The 17,926-nt window shown below is 34.8% G+C and overlaps 1 protein-coding gene across 1 annotated transcript; it reads right to left on the minus strand.

The window, feature by feature from the left end:
• Nucleotides 1-3,038: 3,038 nt before the first annotated feature.
• LOC131166640 (carotenoid cleavage dioxygenase 7, chloroplastic) lies at nucleotides 3,039-17,597 on the minus strand. The gene is made up of 7 exons (XM_058125221.1): nucleotides 16,940-17,597; nucleotides 15,493-15,621; nucleotides 15,220-15,351; nucleotides 4,401-4,667; nucleotides 4,197-4,282; nucleotides 3,293-3,607; nucleotides 3,039-3,209 (listed from the first exon to the last, which is right to left on the minus strand). Exons 1-7 carry the CDS (start codon nucleotides 17,595-17,597, stop codon nucleotides 3,039-3,041), a joined length of 1,758 nt encoding a protein of 585 aa, XP_057981204.1.
• Nucleotides 17,598-17,926: the final 329 nt, after the last annotated feature.

Genomic DNA, 17,926 nt, shown 5'->3' on the forward strand with positions numbered 1-17,926 from the left:
AGATCAGGCTCGGAGATAGGGAGGTCGGTTGAACTGTCTTGTTTGTAGGGTAGGTGTTTCCAAGAGAAAAGTATTTTTGGGTGGATTTCAGAAGTTCTAATAGATGATACTGGAGAGTTATGTTTTTGTGTATATATATTTTGCGGAGATACTGAATTTTGGTATTGTATATATATGGTTATACAGTTTTATGTTTTCTACTGCATAGGTATTTTCTAGTAGTCATTACTGGGGTATCAGAGTAAGGTAAATTACAGTATATATATATATATATATATATATATATATATATATATATATATATATTTAAAAAAATAGTATGAAATTTCGGGTCGTTACAACCTAGCTATAACATTATAAGAAAGAAGAAAAATCAAAACACACACAAAGCCTATCCTAAATGCATAGTTGAATACATTCATGGAACAAACAATTCAAGAACATATGATATTGATATCAATCATTCATACTACTATGCAACTAGTTCTCAAAACATTAAAATAGAAATTTTAAAAATGGTACCTTGTGATGCTATCTTTAATGTAAACTCGAATAAGATCGAATACTAGGATGAAAGAAAATCGACGAGTTCCTAGGAGATCAATCCCTTCTTCCTTAGACTCGAGTGTGTATGTGTCTTCCCTCTAGTTGAATGTGGGTTTGAGTGCATCTTCAATGTATGTCTCTCCCCAAGCTTGAGCCTATTTAATGTTCGTTTCTCCTTCAATTCAACCCATACTCCCTAGTAATTAATTGTCTCAAATTTGTTCGATCTTCAGTTTTTATGGACTTTTGGGAAGTAAAGGTGTTGCCCTAAGCCCCTACTTCCAAAAACACCCTTTAAAGACAAGGAAATCTCTTCCTATTTCCTTGTCTCATAAAGGTATTTGGAAGCGAACCCAACCTAATCTTAAGGGAAAATCCTTAATCTAATTAGGGACAACTTCCTATCTGACAAGGTTAAAGCAATTAAACCCCTAAAAGATGAAATTGAAGGCGTCCTTTTAACCCATTGTCGAATTTAACTACCAATTACTTAGAAAAAAGGGTAGGCAAGCCCCAATTAATTGCTTCATGAGTCATTATTAGCCTTTATTCTCAAATTAATTGAGAAGTTTTCATCTTAGACAAATTTGGATGTCCATAGCAGGGCTATTCAATATTTAAAGGTTGGTAATTAAATAAACATGAAAAAATCAAGAGTTTTTCTTAATCGAGATCAAAAGGGTAATCTAGGCTAATCAAGTATCGTTTCAAGAATGGGTGTCAATACCTTCCCCTTACATGACCATATTGCTGAATCCTATCTTACTTATGCAAACCAAGAATACTACTAATTCCTAGAACTAGGTATAGTTTAGAGATTTAAAAAATTGATAGAAATTAGGTGAACTAACCACATTTAGAAAAACAAAATGTTAGTGATGACTCAGTATAATATATTTTTAAACCCAAAATCTCTCTTTTTTTTTAATCACTCACTTGGCTGCCATCTAAGTAGGTGTAGTTCCTCCTCTAGGCAGCACCAATAATCATTGCATTATAATAGAAACAATCAATATTTTGAAGGGTTTAATCAAGGCTTGCCTCAAAGGCAATATATGCCTAATATAACTTGAGACTCAATCTAGAAAATATGAGATGCTAAAAAGGCTAACACATAACTCATAACGGAATGCATTTGTATGATAGACATGTCTTTAACACCTTTTTATTTGAGTCTTACACATTTTGGATATGTGATTCTCAATTTAGAGTTGGCTAGACAATTTTAACTCTATGTTTATAATAGGTATGTCATAATATGAGTTGATTTCTAAAATTCTTGAATCTCAACTTTCCCAAAAACTGAGAGTTATATCTAAGATCTCGGAGATGATTTAAACATTGTAATGTTATAGCATTCACTTGTCATGATTTACATAATGAATTCAATTAAGTAATTTTTGAATGTCTAACAAGTAGTTTGCAAATTATGTCTATTTTTTTTCTTTTACATTATATTTGTGATTTTCTTAAATTTTTATTTATTTTAAAAATATATAATTTATTTACATATTTTTATCTAAAAATAAATTTCTCAAAAGGCTTACACCCCAATGTCTCAAGGCTTATGCCTCAACACTTGAGGGCTAAAATACCTCACCTTACGTCTTTGCTTTTCAAAACATTAGAAATAATAAATTTTTTAAGATTGCCTTACAAAACCAGTAGGTCATATTTGAAAAATTAGTTTCTTCTTGGCATTCGAACATCAAAGTGCATTAGGACTTAGCATTATATTTTATTAAACTTCTAGAATAATATGTGCTAAGCTTCTAAATATTAGTAATATTTCAAGTTCACTGGTGGATGTCGAAGGGAACACATGCATCTATGGTCATTGCCTTGACTAATATGTAGAGGGAGGTATTATTAAAAATTCAAAGTATTAAATAGTTTATAGAAACAAATAAAATATAATTTCAAAATATTGTATATACAAGGATAACATGATCCCCCTTTAATTTGAAAATTTGCATATAAGCCCTTTATTAAAAAAATATTTAGAACAAAATATTTTATTTCCATAAAAGTTGTCACATTTCATTTACATGCATTAACTAACTAAAAAACAAAGAATATTTGGGCATGTAATTTTTTGTTTTTTTTGTGCATTAACTAACTAATTTCATTCAACCCCCTTAAACAAAAAATCTGTAAATTTACACCTCTTCCGATTATAGGTCAAGGTTTACAACTACGGTTAACTAACTAAAAAACAAAGTATATTTGGGCATGTAATTTTTTGTTTTTTTTGTGCATTAACTAACTAATTTCATTCAACCCCCTTAACAAAAAATTTGTAAATTTACACCTCTTCCGATTATAGGTCAAGGTTTACAACTACAAGAACCATAGATATTTTTGCACAATTTGGGTGTAAATCAAAGCCAAAGAATACCCCATAAGAAGAAGTATTTTATTTTATTTTATATTGATTCAAAACATATCACACATGTTTCTCAAAATATAATCCTTTCTACACTTGTTGATCCTCAATTCAAATGAGGTTGTGATATGTTATCTTCGACAGCCCAAAAACCATGGAAACCAATGGGAAAACTCAAGTATCGTGGGACTTCAATTCTTGCTACAATAGCGTTACTTTCTCCAATTCGCCTTGGATTTAGAATAAGAAGATAGCACCTTTGGATTGAAACTGCATACTGCGAATATTACCCACTTCAATGACTTCACAATATTGCAAAAAAGATTAGTTAAGATTACATCAACTAAATGCTAATTTTACCTCCACCACAAGAAGGTAACCGTCATCTTCTTTGGGTCCAATAGGGACAAAAGTGGGCTCTCCGATGAATCGCCGTGCACCAACAGACCATGCAAAGGTGGACTTGTTTACAACATTAAGCTTCACAATTGTGTCAAATGGGAAATGCGGCAAAGTTGGATGAGAACCAGAAGCGCTCGCCACATAAATGTAAGTGTTTTTATTGCCAGAAAATAATGGATTAATAGCAGGAAAGTCTGATGGCTTACTCCATTGATTCAATGGCTCCACGATACAATTTTGACAGTTTCCTTCAGGATCTAGGTTGATTAACACCTAGTGCATGTTGGATCCCTCATAGTTAGCATTTTTGCTTATTTAAATATTAAATATTGATCAAATTTTCAATTCTCTCTTCAAATTTCATTTGGAACTTAACAAATAAGAACAAAAATAATCAAAAACCTATCTTTTTATATGAATATGATCTAGGAATATGAAAGCCAACACAACAAATGAAGACAAAAATTAAAAGAAAAATGAAAATCATATGACAATTTAAATGGCTATATAGTGTGTTCACATCTGCGACGCTCCTATCAAAATCTCCATTATGTTATCAATGAAAATGTCTTCAAGTTTCAATACTCAGTTACATTTATACACACGCGCGCACACACACACACATCTATGTTACCCGCATGTCAAAATCCTAAAATATTGTGATAACATAACTACAGAATGACATTTGCGTATCTTAAAAGGCCATATTGCATCGCTCATGGTTTTTAGGCCTCTCTCCTCCACACGAAATTATTCTTGCTTTACACTTCGCGTCAACCATCATTCAAATATGAGACATAACTTACTGTCTTGTTCGTTGATTATGTGCATTAGGAAAAAAAATACATTTCAAGTTAATCACCTGAACAATGTGTGGCAACAACTTGGTTTCACCTTCTTTTGCATTCATAGTAGAAGGATCTAATTTACCATTGTGCCAATTATATCCTGTACAAACAAGTAATAACTAGTTGGTTATAAATTAATTTTCTTCTCCTTGGAAAAGAACACAAATTGAACTAATAAATCAAAAGGGGGATAGAGGCATATAAATGGAATCAATTACCGAACATTTTTGGAAAATTGAACCATTGATAAGAGCAAGCAGAAGCAAATATTTGAATCCTTGCATGCCCATCATTTTCATTGATTTCGTGAAAGGCATTGCCAACATGCAGCAACCATAGCTGGGAAGGAGCTTCAATGGGCTCTCTCCAGTCTCTTTCTTGAACAGCAAAACGAGGAAGTAGGTAAATGGGGGACGTGGGCTTGCTGGGGTTCACAGATAATGTCGATATCATTGGGGAGAGCCCACAAACTGCTTTGAGTGATCCTGCACAAATGCTAATAGTGTTTAGTTGTAATTGAAGCATTGTGTTCTCATTAATGCAAACAATAGATTCATGACTTAAAAATATTGTTTAATTTCACTCAACCATATCTATCTTACTTGCCATAATTTTTTATAAATAAATTTAGGTTACATCTAGTAATATGATTAGTTTTATATATATTAATGTGAAACTGGTTTTGTAACAATTATAATAGAATTATGCAATAATTTTAAAATCAATCAATTAATTAAATAGATGCACAGTTGTTACCCTTAATCATAGGTGTATTTAAAATTTTCTAAGTTACTATACGAGTTAAATGCATGCTATTTGTTTATACTTTCAATATTTGCAAATTGTTTGGTTCACATGTAAAAAAAAAAAAAAAAGTCATGGAATGAATGATCAATTAATTTTTTTTCTCTTATATTAAAAATAAAAAAAAAATTTAGAAAAATGTTTCCATAATATCGAATGGAAATGCTAGAGAATTCATACATTTAGAAACATGATAAATCAAAGGGAAATGTTTATTATCACAATCCATGCATCCATTCATTGTTAAAATTTGAAGTACGTATTTAATTGGTCCATACAAAATTTAATTATATTAAAAAATAAAAAATTAGATTAGAATTTTGGAGCATTCTTAAGACTTCTCACTAATTACTAATTACACACACACACACACACACATAGATAACACATACAATTACTTATCTCCTAAATGCTTGTGAGAATTTTCTTTTAGCCTATAGTCTTTATTAGTCACAATTCTCTTTTTCTATTTAGGAATTCTAGGGCCCAATGTGGTTTTCATATTCGAACTTAGTGTTTACTTAGCCTACTAGGCTTAATGCACTCTCTTGATCTAACTTTACTATTATGTGAAACTTTTATGTAGCTACTAGGGTTCACCTATTTAGAGATCTAATTGAGAGAGCTAAACTGATAAAAGCTGGATACAAATAGCACTGTTAGAGTTTTTCTGAGTTTTAGGTAGTGTGGGATATGACCATGCACCTTTGTAGTCATAAACTCAATCATATTGTCTTCCTAAGGAGTTTAGGGCCCTTAAGATTTTTCATTGTCTATTAAGATGAGACATGGTAACTTAAAATTGGAACATCACATACTTTCATATGATATTTTGGCAAGTTAGCCTTGTTGTTTTGGCCAAAGCCTCTGCCTCATCCCATTTCATAAAGTAGTCAACTACTATTGCCAAGAATTTCCTCCACTCTATTGATCTTTGATCTAGACTAAAAAGGTTTACTCCCCATTAAGTAATGGGCCACAGGTTGGCTATTAGTGTTAGTATCATTAGTGGGAGTAAGGGGGGATATCATTTTTAAGTATCACAACAATTGATAAAGAGTGTAACATCTCTTTGGAGGTTTTTCAAATAATGCTTTTAGTAAGGAATTTTGCTATTAAGCATAAACTCTACCCCCTAGGTGGTTCTTATACATGCCCTTATGAGTTTCTAAAAGTATACAGTAGGTTTGTTTTATGAACAGGCATTGAAGGAAAGGCAAAGTGTAACATCAACAATAAAGATCATCCTCTTACACTTCTTGTTGGGCTATCCTATTACAATTATTATAAGGCTATCTTTAGCACCAACTTCCATAACTACCTTTTTTTGTTATAGGAAAAATACTATTTAATGAGATATTTTTAGTAGGGACTATTGGTGATTAGCAATACCTAGGCATCTATCTAGCCTATGCTTATACAAAGACAACCTCTAAGGTCACAATGCGTCAACATTGGTGGTAGTTGCAAGCAATCTTGGAGAGTGTTTTCTTTCATGTTCTTTTCTTGAAGTATGACTAAACCTGTCAGCATCAAACTCAAATGCCCCGTTGCCAACACATTAGTGGCTAAATAAAATTAAGTGAAGAAACACTAAGTCATTAGTTCATTTGTTTATAAAAATAAAGTCACCACTTCATTATAGTTTTTTTTTTTTTTTTGAAAAGGTAAAAGAAAGGAAAACCTTTTTAAAAGAGATTTGGATCGGGTGTGCTATTGTGAATAGGGAAGGTAGACTTGTAAACCTTCTTGAGCCCCAAAAATTTAGGACACCTAATTGACCATCATCTACAAATTGTAGTAAACCCTAAAGTGGGTGAAGCTTGAGGACCGAGCTATGTAGAATTTGGTCAATAGGACTTTATATTCAACATCATTACTTATACTTTGAACTTAAACTTGATAACAGACTTTATAGTGCCTTCATCTAAAGAAATCAGAATAGATTCAACTTTACCCTTATCTTTTGTAGAGTAGCCATTAACATAAAAAGTCCACATTCTCTCCTACTGGATCTCAAAATCAATTGGAATGGATCATTATGTAAAATCTTTGCAAGGAATTGTACCTTGATAACAAGTTTGAGGTCTATACTAGAGATCAAATTTTCCCAACTCCAATGCTCGCTTGATTAATCTAACAAAAGCTTTGGTTTTGCAACACTTAATAAGTGAATTTTTCAGCACATTGTTATGTGGGTCTAAAAGCAAGGCTGTCACTTTTTTTTCAAGGTGAGTCATGAAGAGTGGAGATCCTATGATCCTTTTGTGCTTTTTAAAAACATCTTGGCACTACTCCATCTTTTTAATTGTTGAAAAATTTGTAAATGCATGAAAGGAACTTATTGACTACCCCTAATTTGAACCAACTCAAAGCTACAATTCTTCCTTTGAGATTTTAAACATCGTGCATCTTTCATGTGGTGCCATATTTAATAAGTCTTATTTCTTCTTTGGGTTCATGTGCCTTCACTTTTTTATAGTCATGGAACCTTCCCCAAAGGAAACCCAAAAGGTGCGTTTGTAAAGCTAAGCTTCATTTGGTACCTCTTGAAAACCTCAAAGGCTTCCTTCAAGTGTTAGATATATTTCCTAGGCTAGCAACTCCTGAATTGCATGTAATCTACATAGACTTCAATGTTTTTTCCTCAATCAACTCCTTCAAAAGGCATGGTTTACCAACCTTTGATAATTGTCCCTTAGATTGTTAAGCATAGCCATATAATAATAGTAATTAGTACCTTTGTACTCAAAGAGTACATCTTTTCCTCATCTTTTAGGCTTATGAATATTCATTTATGTCGGAAGAGGCTTCCATATAGCTTAACGATTCATTCCTACAAGTAGCATATGATAATAGTCTAAAAATTCAGTATTTTTATAAATTTTATAAGACTTTATTACACTTCCATTATATTAATACTCATACTTTTGGTCAAAATAGAAACTCATGTGACAACTTTAATTAGTATCAACTTTAATTGTAAAAATAAGACTATGCATACATGTTTAAGTTGTATTGAGTATTATTCATAAAGTATAATATTTATGTAATGTATTTGTTGTGTGCAAATGGAAAAAAAAAAACGTGTGAAAGAAAAACCAACAATTTCAGCTTGCTTACCTACTACGCAGTAGTCAATATTTTGAACATATCTGAAGTTGTAGATCTCCAAATGAGTTGATATTTTATATATAGAATGAAAAGACATATATCTACAACTTTAATCTTTTGGATAAATTCAATTCGGTGTGCATGTAGGTGAAATATAGCAATCAATCTAGGTGAAGACAAGTCAACAATGCTGGCTGCGTACAACTTGCTATTTTGGACATAGATGGAGTTTCAAACCTTGAATGAAGATGAAATTTTATATCTGAATGCCCAAGACATTGGGTTACAACTTTCATGTTTTGACCAGCTCCCAATTCCATGTGTAAAGGGATAAAAATGGAGCAATCTCGTGTAAGTTGATAAAATTTCAACTTGTGTTCAAACTTGTGTTCACACTTGCATAAGGTGCTTGTGGTGCCTATAAAAGGAAACCTTGGGAGAGCTTTAGGGACACGAAATTCTGACCATTCTTCTCCCAAAATTGTTGTAGAACTTCTTTCTAAAGTTTGTGAGATGAATTGTAAGTTAGGCTAGAGTTCTTTAGAGATGAACCTCTATGTGTAATATTTCTACTTCTCTGCTTTGATTCAAATTGGAGTTTAATAAATGTAATATTTTTTTATTATGTATGAAGCTCTTTATCATTTTTAGTTTCAATTAAACCAAATATTATGGTTTTTAAGCTCATATAAATTCAGTCATGCTTTCTTTATGCGATTTCTTTTTAATCATAGTTTTATTTTATAGGTTGATCTTTTACTGCAATATTGCCAATAGATATATTATCGATTTTGGATAACCTATAAGATAACATTTTCTTGTTCTTAAGGAAAAAAAGTTTTATACATATTAAATACATTTGCTTATCATTTGTTCTTCAAAGAAATACTTTCCAATTGAAGGTTTGGGACATGAAACTTTCAGTTGAGTTATAAAATTGAATCAAAATGGGAAATAGATTTACGAAGCATAGAAGGGATTCTCAACGCCTTGTTACCCTTAATACTTGATTCTCTTCAACCTACTTTGTTGTAAATGCTTCCTCGTGGGATCGACACCTTAATCTTGTTAGAGCTGGAGCCAGAAGACAGTTAGAAGACAACTGGAGATGCCTTGCAAGCTTGGAGCTGAGTCAGAAACGTGGTGGAATTTATCTCTCCATTAATCTCTTCATTATAACTTCCATTTGTATTGATTTTATTTAATTATGATTTAAATTCCAAGCCCTATAAATAGAGGGTTGTGGAAGATATAATTGTGTGTGCAAATAGTGCAGAGAGAGTACAGAGAAGCTCAGAGAGAGCAGAGAGGAAGAAGGGAGGAAGAGAGAGAGAGAGAGAGAGAGAGAGAGAGAGAGAATTGTAATATTTTCCGGTAATAGTGAATACTTGGTGTGTGCTCCTCGGACGTAGGTCGTTATTGACTGAACCACATTAAATCTTTGGTGTCACTTTGATCTGGATGCTCACAGGTTCCTAACAAGTGGTATTAGAGTCCGGTTGGAGCAGAAAAGCTTGATCGGAAGTGACCCTGAAATTCAGAGCTCTGTCCAGTTGATCAAAACTGTGTATTGAGGCCACCATCGCATTCAGGTTGCCGATACGAAGAGAAGGGTGCAACCTGGAGCTCAAACGGAGCTTTGTAGAAGCCTCACACGCCCCCACGCGCCTTGCCAGAGGAAGACGCCTCTCCACGCGCCGGTGAATAGATCCCTCACGTGCTGCACGCATCTTCTTCACTCGATTTTCCTCGACCCGACCCGGAAAAACACTCAGACCTAGGGTAACCCGAGATCCGGTTCCTAACCCGGGTCTGACCTCCACCTCAGCGCCACGTCAGCGAAGGTGCCACTTTAGTGTTAGAGCGCCACATTAGCGGTATTGGTGCCACGTCAATAGGACCCCACTGCCACACCACCAAGTGGGCCCCACGCCTGCCACGTCATCAGGTGGACCCACCCCTAATACGTCAGTACTGCCACGTCAACAAGTTTGACCAAACTTTGACTGAGTTTTTTGAAGTCGTTTTGGGTTCGTTTTTCGAGTGCCTTGAACCATTTCTAGGATTTTCGATTATTCTGGATCCAACCGCGCTATCCATTTGAGCTAATTCCATCTCTAGATCAATGAATCGAGATGTCAAATGAAAAGAGCTCAAAAATTGAAATGTTCAATGGAAACAATTTTGGTTTTTGGAAGATGCAAATAGAAGATTATTTGTTTGAGAAGGAATTACACTTACTTTGAAGGGTAAGCCAACATCCATGAACGAAGACGAGTGGGAGTTGCTTGATCGAAAAGCCCTCAGAGCCATCAGAATGATGTTGTCGAAATCTGTAGCGTTCAATATCAAGCATATAACATCTACCAAGTCTCTGATGGATGCGCTCTCTAATATGTACGAGTAGCCTTCAGCCGCAAACAAGGTACATCTCATGAAAAGACTATTTACAATGAACATGTCTGCAGCAGACATTTGAATAACTTCAATGAGTTGTCTGATCAACTCGCCTCAGTCGAGATAACGTTTGATAATGAGATTTGGGCCCTACTGATTCTCAGTCAGTTGTCTGAAAGTTGGAATGGTGTCGTTACTGCCATCACTAGCTCCGCAGGAAAATTGAAGCTTGTATACGATGAAGTCGTCAGCATGATTTTGACGGAGGAAATAAGAATGCAGTCGAACCATAGCTCCACTTCGAGTTCAGCCTTGAACATGGAGAGTCGAGGCAGAGGAAACATGCATGGACGATCAAACAACTGCCACAGATCTAGGCCTAGACAGTTTAAATCCGAAAATCCCAGAGGTACTCAGGACACAGGTTTCCAGAGCACAAAAGTTATTGAGTGCTAGAACTATGGAAAGACTGGTTATTACAAGAACCAGTGTAGGAGTCAGAAGAACGAATTCGAGACGAGGGCAAAGACAGAAGCAAATATTGCTTTCGAGAATGATGAGATGTTGATCTGCTCTTTGGAGAGTAAGCAGGAGTCTTGGGTCTTAGACTTCGAAGCCTCATTTCATGCCACATGCTGTAGAGATTGCCTAGAGGAGTACACACCAGGTAATTTTGGTAAGGTGTACGGCAATGATCAACCTTGCGACGTAACTGGCAAGGGAGTTGTGAAGATCAATATAAACGGGTTAGTATGGAAGCTGAAGGATGTCAAGTATATTCTAAACCTGAGAAAGAATTTGATCTTAGTTGGTTAGTTGGTAGATGAGGGATACACGACGAAATTCATTGGCAATGAATGGAAAGTTTCAAAGGGTGTACTAACAATTGCACGAGGTAAGAAAAGCGGAACACTTTTTCAAACCTCCAATGCCTCCATGTCTATTTCAATTGCTTCAAGAAATGACGACAGCAACATCTGGCACCAACGACTTGGTCTACAGTCAGTGCAGGTTGACATGTGTGAAGATTGTATAGTCAGGAAATAGAAGAGGGTTAGTTTCCAAATAAACACCCATGCCTTGGTCCACTCAGAATGTGTTGGGCAGAATACTGAGAATCCTTAGGTAGGGGAACTAGTGGAGCATATCGTCACACCACCATCTCCTACTCCAGCTACAGAGCTTAGGAGATCTATTCGGTCTTATATACCAAACAGAAGTTATATTGATTACTTACTTCGTACAGATGGAGGAGAGCCCGAATGCTATGATGAAACATGTCAGGTGGCAGATACGAGCAAGTGGGAGCTTACGATGAATGATGAGATGAAGTCCATCACCTCCAATAGAATGTGGAAGTTGCCCAAAGGCCTTCACAACAAGTGGGTGTACAGAATTGAAGAGGAGCATGACGGCTTTAGAAGGTATAAGCCTCAGTTGGTAGTTAAAGGCTTTGAGCAGAAGGAAGGGATTGACTACACCGGCATTTTTACACTAGTTGTGAAGATGACAGCCATCAGATTAGTCTACAGAAATCGAGTAGACAGGAAGATGGTGACTACAAAGAAGCTGAAGTTGTGTTCAACTTCAATTAGTCTTTAAGCTTGAAGACACATATTATAAGAACATCATTTATTCATGATACTCTGGTTGAGGAGGCGTCTCTGTTTCCAAGTGGGAGATTGTTAGAACTGGAGCCAGACGATAGCCAGGAGACAACTGGAGATGCATTGCAAGCTTGGAGCTGAGTCAGAAACGCGGTGGAATTTATCTCTCCATTAATCTCTTCATTATAACTTCCATTTGTATTGATTTTATTTAATTATGATTTAAATTCCAAGACCTATAAATATAGGGCTGTGGAAGATGTAATTGTGTGTGCAAACAGTGCAGAGAGAGCACAGAGAAGCTCAGAGAGAGCAGAGAGGAAGAAGGGAGGAAGAGAGAGAGAGAGTTGTAATATTTTCCGACGATAGTGAATACTTGATGTGTGCTCCATGGACATAGGTCATTATTGACCGAACCACGTTTAATCTTTGGTGTCACTTTGATTTGGATGCTTACAGGTTCCTAACAAATCTATACTTCAATAACCGCTAGTGTATTTTGAGCGTAATCAGCATCTAGGAACTAGTCAAAATTGACTAGGAAAATTCTATTAGAATATCCTTCCCTAGCTCGAGTTAATTAGCATTATCTCTTCTACCAAGTTGCCTTTTAGCTCTATTGTTTTGTTTCTACTAGTTGCCTCAAAGTTTTCCATAGTGAGTGCTTTACTCTTAATGTCTCATTTCTTCATTATTGCACTGTAGAATTATTAGTCATCAATGTCCCTCCTAAGCTTCACAAATAGTATATTGGTATCATATTCTTATGGAACTAAGAATGGGGAATCCAATATGGCATTGAAAGTTGATGGAATCTTTATCAGTTGAAATTCCCCATAATATTATTCTTTAGGGGCTCATCCCTAATAATACTAGGGAGCAATCATCCTTTGGGCATTGTCGTGTCTTCAACAATTCCAAACAAAGGTGTTTGACTAGCTTTAGGCAATCCTATTAATCGATGTTTATTGTATTGAGCAAGTCCCTATACTAGATATATATCAAGCTACCATTATTTACGAGAACTCATTTAACACCATAGTTTAGTTTGCAATCACCAAGGCCACTACTAGGGCATCATTATTAAGGAGTTGTAGACTTTATAAGCTCCCCTCACCCTTTAAGTTAAAAATACTACCATGGGAAGCTTCTCGTGATCATTCTTCATGTTCTTGTTTGGATCCTTAGCTTCAAGTTGTCAAGTTAAGGCTTTATGTGCAAAAGAGTGTCTCCACCTATGGGCCCTCTATGTATAACATTGATAGCCAATTAGCTAGATTAGTACCATTGTCTAGGGTATCTTCTCCTCTTGTATCGGCTACTTCCAACCACCTTTTCTATATGAGATCCTTTTTTTTTTCCCTCTATTCAAGCACCCAATATCTTCAATGTCATGCCCATAGTCTTGATGAAACTACATATATTTGTTTGTCATTGTCTAGATTAGATTTTATGGCTTCAAGTCAATAAGGAAAAGTGTCTTCCCTAATATTTATCAACATATTTCCTAAGATGTATTTAGAAAAATTATCGAGACACTTGTTTAGGCTACTAAATGTCTTATTCCAAACTTTCTTCTCTTCCTTACGCTTGTTTTTTTTTTAAGTTTATGTTGTGCCTTCCCCATTATCCTTCCTTAAAATCAACTTCTTGTCTACCTAGCTAGCATAGTTTCCTTCGCAACATAATAATCACTTACCCTTCTAAATGCTGAAGTAATGTCTCTGGGAGCCTTCTAGAGAGAGAGAGATAGAGAAGCAAAAATTAGATGGTCAAAACCCAAACATCAATGTGACTATAGGCATTCTGGCTCCACAACTTTGGTATTAGAGCGTCTAAATGTATTCCTTGTAGTGATTTGCCTTGCATTTGTGTGATCTCTGTGAGGTTAGCAAAATCCTTCTATATTATTCTACTTTGCTCTACATAGTATGACATCTAAGACTCTATGGATAACTATCAATGCTTGAGCTTCTCAGAGGGGCATATATGGTCTATACTAATCCTCTAGGGCTCAATGCATGACTAGCATCTTGAATCCATGTGGCAAGGGTGGGGTTTCTTAATTATTCTATAGGTGAATAGTGTATCCATTCATGAGGGAATGAATTAACTTTGGTCTACCTCTTTTTTGCCATTTCTTCAACTTTAAAAGTACTTTTTTTTTTCATTCCACATCAATTATGGGCTTCTTTTTCACACCAATGGTTGGGGTTGTTTTAAGGAATTGCCATGCCCGTAACTTATCTCCAATCTTGGGTTCTTAGGACAAAGTGATTTGTATTCAACTAATAGCAATGTGAGTTGCTCGAGCTAATGCCATTAGTACTAGGAATCCAAATTGCTCTAATTTAACGTAAAATTGCTTTAGAAGGAGCACAACATGTAACCTTGGGGCTTGCACATGTCTGGGATTTGCTTGACTAGATGAATCCTCAAAATCGAAGATCAAATGGTGATTATTACCTTTCTTGAGGTGATCCCCCTTTTAAGTATAGGTGAATCAATATGGAAATTATCGAAAAACTATTACATAGTTACTTGAGGTGGAAAAAGTGAGTTTAAGTGTTGGTTGTAGGCTTACGATTCTGGCAATTAGTAGGGTGGTAGTTTATTTTATTTGAATAAGGACGGTGGCCCTGTTTTCTTAGTCTACATCGACTCATTATATTTGACCAAGATAATTCTACATTTTTCTATAATATATTTATTTTGCTCTTTAAGCAATATTTTAAAAGATATATAAATAAAAATATGTAATTAATGACGATTGAAGAATAACTGCTTTTAAAATATAATATAATGTCAATTTAAAATGAGTTCTAACACCAAATATATAAATTAAAAAACTAAAAAATAAGTCAATTTTTGAGCGTATAAACACAAATCGAAACCCATGAACTCGCTTGTTTAACTCATAGTCCTATTAAACTAGTCTATTGCTTGATTTTCTAAACAAGCTAACTTGGGCATTAGTTAAACGAGTTAGGCAGTGAGCTTGGCAAGCCAAGTATCGTTTATTTTAAACACAACTCATTTAGTTTTTAAACTTTAAATTTAAACTGAAGTTTGTCTTGTCTTAATTAATGGTAGAGATGCATGATAGTTACATTACCTGAAATATCAAGCTTAACTCGATTCCCAAACAATATGTAATGAGTCTTAGTGAAGGCCCAATCGTGGATCATCATATGGTCTGGGATGCAAAACTCTTTCCTCTGAAGCAACTTGAAATTTGAGTCGAACTCTGCGAACAACACAAATTTTAGTGAGTGCTAACTTCTTTATATACGCTTTTTATTTAATGTACTATAGCTAGGGTTAGTGCACACTCCAAAAAAATATTTTAAAGAGAAGGAATGCGTTCAAACAATTAAGTCTGATTTACCATAAAAGATAAAATGGCTACAAGGAAGTAGCATATCCTCTGCATTGCATGATAGCATTAACAGTCTATTCTCATGGGCATCAATTTTGTAATGAGACAGTAATCGCTTTGGAGGCATCTTGAAAATCCCTGTCAAAATTAGGCCACTCAAATAAATAATAGTTCTAAATTAGGATAATAAGTATAAGAAAACATAAAAAATAACTTTTTTTTTTTACATTATCATATTTCAAATTAGGAGGTAGTACAAAGAAAACCATAATAATTAATATTTATTTGTTAAATTAAAAAAATTGCTTATTATTGAAAAATATTTTTTCTACTTAAAGTTGAAAAAAAAAATACTATTTGTAAGTTTTACAAAAAGCAAAATCATTTTATGGAGAGTCCTGCAAAAAAGGCATAAAAATATGATAATATTATGTATGTATGTGCTATATATAAAAAAACACATATAAAATAATTATAAATATATTTGTTTGATTCATATATGAAATTTAAAATAAATCATGTCTAATGTATACATTGAACAATTTAAAAATGAACTATAATATTTATAAATATATTAGGTTCGATAAACTGATAAATATCTACTAATTTATTATTATTAGTTAAGAATATATATATATATATATATATATATATGTGTGTGTGTGTGTGTGTGTGTGTGTGTATGTGTGTGTGGCGCGCATATAAAAAATGGTTATATATCATAAACGAATTAAACAACCAATAATTCTTTCCTTTTCATATATGAAGTACAGGAGATTTGTCCTTTGTGATCACGAAAAATGCACTTACCTACTTTAAACTATACTATTTATTATAAATGTCTTTTTAAATTTCTTAAAATGACACTTACACCCCTCAAACTACCTTATGATTGTAAAAAAAAAAAAAAAAAAACTTTTGACTACCAAACAATTAATGTTAAATCTAACGGATTCTTATAATTTACTTGCTCTACGAATGCGTAGAAAAATCTTTAGATAAAATTACCCTTATAAGTTTAAAGAATAAATTATCATTAATAAAATTTACTATATAAACGTGGTTAGGATGCCTATAAGGAAAAACATACAAAAAATTATTTTGTGCTCAATTAACAAAAAAGAAAAAAGAAAAAAAAAAGTTAAAACATAAAAAAAAAAATTAATCGAATTATAGGAATAAAAAAAGAGAAAAAAATGAGAAATTAAATTATTTATTTTATAAATAAAAATATACTATATCTTTGGCGGTTAATCTTTACTTATTCACATAATATATATCTTATGAAATGACATTTTACCACCTAAAAAGACTTGATAAAATAAATAATTTTTAGTTTCATCCAAATAAATTATTTTTTATTATTTATAAAATTTTAATGCATTTTATACATAAAATATAATAAAGTTGCATAATTCTAGCGCTAATGGGCAGAATTGTAATTTCAAACCCATACCAGATAGTATTGGGTTCAACAGACGCGCGGCGACGTGATAAGCATCTACTTTGCCCCTGCCACACTGCCCCGAATCACAACCGTTCGTCACGTCAAACCTTCCCACGGTCCCCAACGTCTCCGATTCAATCTCGTAGGGGGCTCCACCCTCCCACAAGCACATCAGCCGTCCCCCCCACCTCACCACACTCGTGTTCGCTACGTTCTTCATCACTTTCGTATTCCCCACCATCCTCGCTCCCCTCAGTACCGAAAATGGCCCTCGGTGGGTAAACCGCCACGTGCCGGTCACGGGGTCGTGCTCCTCCCTCTGGGCCTCCGTCTTCACGTACCTCGCCGAATATTTGACCGCCCTGGTCAACCCGTCAATGGTGAACGCCCGGAGGTAGCCGTGGCCGTCCAGAGGGTGCACCGTGGAGCCGTGGTCGTCGGAAAATATGCCCGGACCGGCGAGGTAGTACGTCCCCGAAGGAAAATCTGGCGGAATCGCGCCGTCGACGACGCGGAGGGCGACGGGCTTCGCGGTTTCAGTGCGCTGCGAGGCGAAGAGAAGTTGGTAATCGCGGAGGGCAACCGCGGCGTGGTCTACGACCGGGGCGGGGACGCGGTCGCCGGACGTGGGAATGGAGATGGGCCCGGATATTTTTGGAGGCGGCATTGGTTTTTGCACCGGAAGGAGCCTCGCTGGAGAAGGGATAGTGAATTTTGTGGGAATAATATGCATGGTAGCTATGGTTTTTGGCCGGCAGAGGTGGGTTGCATGCATCTACGTACGAAGCCAAGTTAATCTTTGGAAGTGAGCGGACTGGTGGACAGCAGCATCTTCTATATATAGTTACATACACATATACACGTACGAACACTATGGCACTAATTTGGTAGTGGAAAGTATGTTTTATTTGTTTAGTTTTTTTTTTTTAAAAAATATTTAAACAATTACTTTGTTTTTAAATTTTTAAAATTTTATATTAAAAAGATAGAAAATAA

The sequence above is a fragment of the Malania oleifera genome, chromosome 10, assembly GCF_029873635.1.
Source record: "Malania oleifera isolate guangnan ecotype guangnan chromosome 10, ASM2987363v1, whole genome shotgun sequence".
Lineage (NCBI taxonomy): Eukaryota > Viridiplantae > Streptophyta > Magnoliopsida > Santalales > Ximeniaceae > Malania > Malania oleifera.

Bases quoted from the DNA above. Each gene is read 5' to 3' on its own strand.
- LOC131166640 (XM_058125221.1), bottom strand. From the start codon at position 17,597: ATGCCGCCTCCAAAAATATCCGGGCCCATCTCCATTCCCACGTCCGGC. The intron at 4,283-4,400 runs GTAATTGATTCC...TTGTTTGTACAG, and splicing joins CAATTTTCCAAAAATGTTCG to GATATAATTGGCACAATGGT. The intron at 3,210-3,292 runs GTAAAATTAGCA...TAATATTCGCAG, and splicing joins GTTACCTTCTTGTGGTGGAG to TATGCAGTTTCAATCCAAAG.